The sequence below is a fragment of the Nannospalax galili genome, unplaced genomic scaffold, assembly GCF_000622305.1.
Source record: "Nannospalax galili isolate Female #2095 unplaced genomic scaffold, S.galili_v1.0 scaffold87, whole genome shotgun sequence".
Taxonomy (NCBI): Eukaryota; Metazoa; Chordata; class Mammalia; order Rodentia; family Spalacidae; genus Nannospalax; species Nannospalax galili.
Window position 1 is genome coordinate 1,397,745 of NW_008360320.1, and position 1,517 is coordinate 1,399,261.

The 1,517-nt window shown below is 48.4% G+C and overlaps 1 protein-coding gene across 1 annotated transcript in view; it reads left to right on the forward strand.

Moving 5' to 3' along the window:
• Positions 1 to 1,058: 1,058 nt before the first annotated feature.
• Positions 1,059 to 1,517, forward strand: part of Rnd3 (Rho family GTPase 3) — a 17,285-nt gene continuing 16,826 nt past the window's right edge. The window contains exons 1-2 of the mRNA XM_029559709.1: positions 1,059 to 1,191; positions 1,272 to 1,459. Of these exons, the coding sequence (XP_029415569.1) occupies positions 1,310 to 1,459 (150 nt within the window). The 5' untranslated portion in view covers positions 1,059 to 1,191; positions 1,272 to 1,309. The remainder of the gene's footprint in view (positions 1,192 to 1,271; positions 1,460 to 1,517) is intronic.

Consider the following 1,517-nt stretch of genomic DNA (forward strand, 5'->3'; position numbering starts at 1 on the left):
TCAGTGCTGGGTTTACAGGAGTATACCTCTGTGCTCAGCTCTTTATGTAGGTGCTGGGGATCAAACTCAGGTCACTTTACTGACTGTGGCATTTTACCGACTGAGCTACCTTCCCAGACCCCAACACTGTAAGTTTAATAACTAAGACCTTCTCACCATTTGGGCAGTGAAGATGCTGTTCTCATAGAAAAATGAGAACAAACAGGAACTATTTTGTCCCTTTCTAAGACTTGTTGGCTGTGAGAGTTGGAAAGTGAGGGGTGTGGGAGGTGGGGGTTCCCTGGGCTTTCAGCTAAGAGGTGAGTGCTTTGTGCTGCAGATAAAGGGCTAGAAGGGCTCTATCTGGCCCACGGGGCGGGCGGGCTTCCTCCCAGCAGGAGAGGCAGTGGAGGTGAGATTCCAATGGCTTTTGTCATCTTCCATTTTTTTCTTTTCCAGCCCACCTTCCCTCTCTCATCCACAGTGTCTTAAAACCTTTTGCCTCCTCTGAAATGACTCAAACTAGAAAGTTTCTAAAGCAAGTCCACTTCAGTGACCCAGGAAAGCCAGCCCTGGTGTCTGAAATTACCTGGTGTAGCTAGTGTTCCACCAGCTGTGCACCTGACTCGCTGTTGTTGTTTTCATTGCTGTTATTTTATGGGTTTAGGTATAACCACTTAGTCCTTACACATCCAAGACTTGCTTCCTATGTTTTATAATTATGCTTTAACTTGAGTCGGAAATATTTTTATTTTTACTTAAGGAAAGGTACCCCTGCGAAAGCAATTTTAAAGGAATTGCAGTACAAGTTAATATGCACAGACACTAGTTTCTCCCTCCTCCCCCTCCTTCTGGATTTGGAGGGTCCCATCCATCAGCAAATCCTGTTGGGCTTCTTCAAATTGTTCTGGAGCCAAGGTCTGAAGTCCATCCCGCAGGCTACCCTAGAGGGCGCGCTGCCTACATTTTCTGCCTAGGCTGCCAGCTCTAGCTCCCAGGCTCCATAAAAGGGGAGGAGGCGGATCAGTTTCCTTCTCTCATTGAGAAAGCAGAGGATTGGAAGGCCGGGCGTATAAAGCCGAGCAGAGAGCGTGAAACAAAGCAGACGATCGGAATTGGACTTGGGAGGCGAGGCGTGGAGTCAGGCTGAAAACTTGTTGGAGCGGAGTAACAAGCCGCCGCCTCTTCCCCTCATCTGCGCTGTGCCTCGAGGTTTCCCACCAGCCTTGCGATTTATTTTTATATCTGCTTTTTATATAGAGAGAGAAGTATATATATTTTTTTTTCTAAAGAGAAAATTCCTGTTCCAAGAGAAAATAAGGCAACATCAATGAAGGAGAGAAGAGCCAGCCAGAAATTATCCACTAAATCTATCATGGATCCTAATCAGAACGTGAAATGCAAGATAGTAGTGGTGGGAGACAGTCAGTGTGGGAAGACCGCGCTGCTGCACGTCTTTGCCAAGGACTGCTTCCCCGAGGTGAGTGTGGCCGGCCGGGCTTTGGGGGTGGCGGCAGGTGGGACCCCCCCCCCCCCCG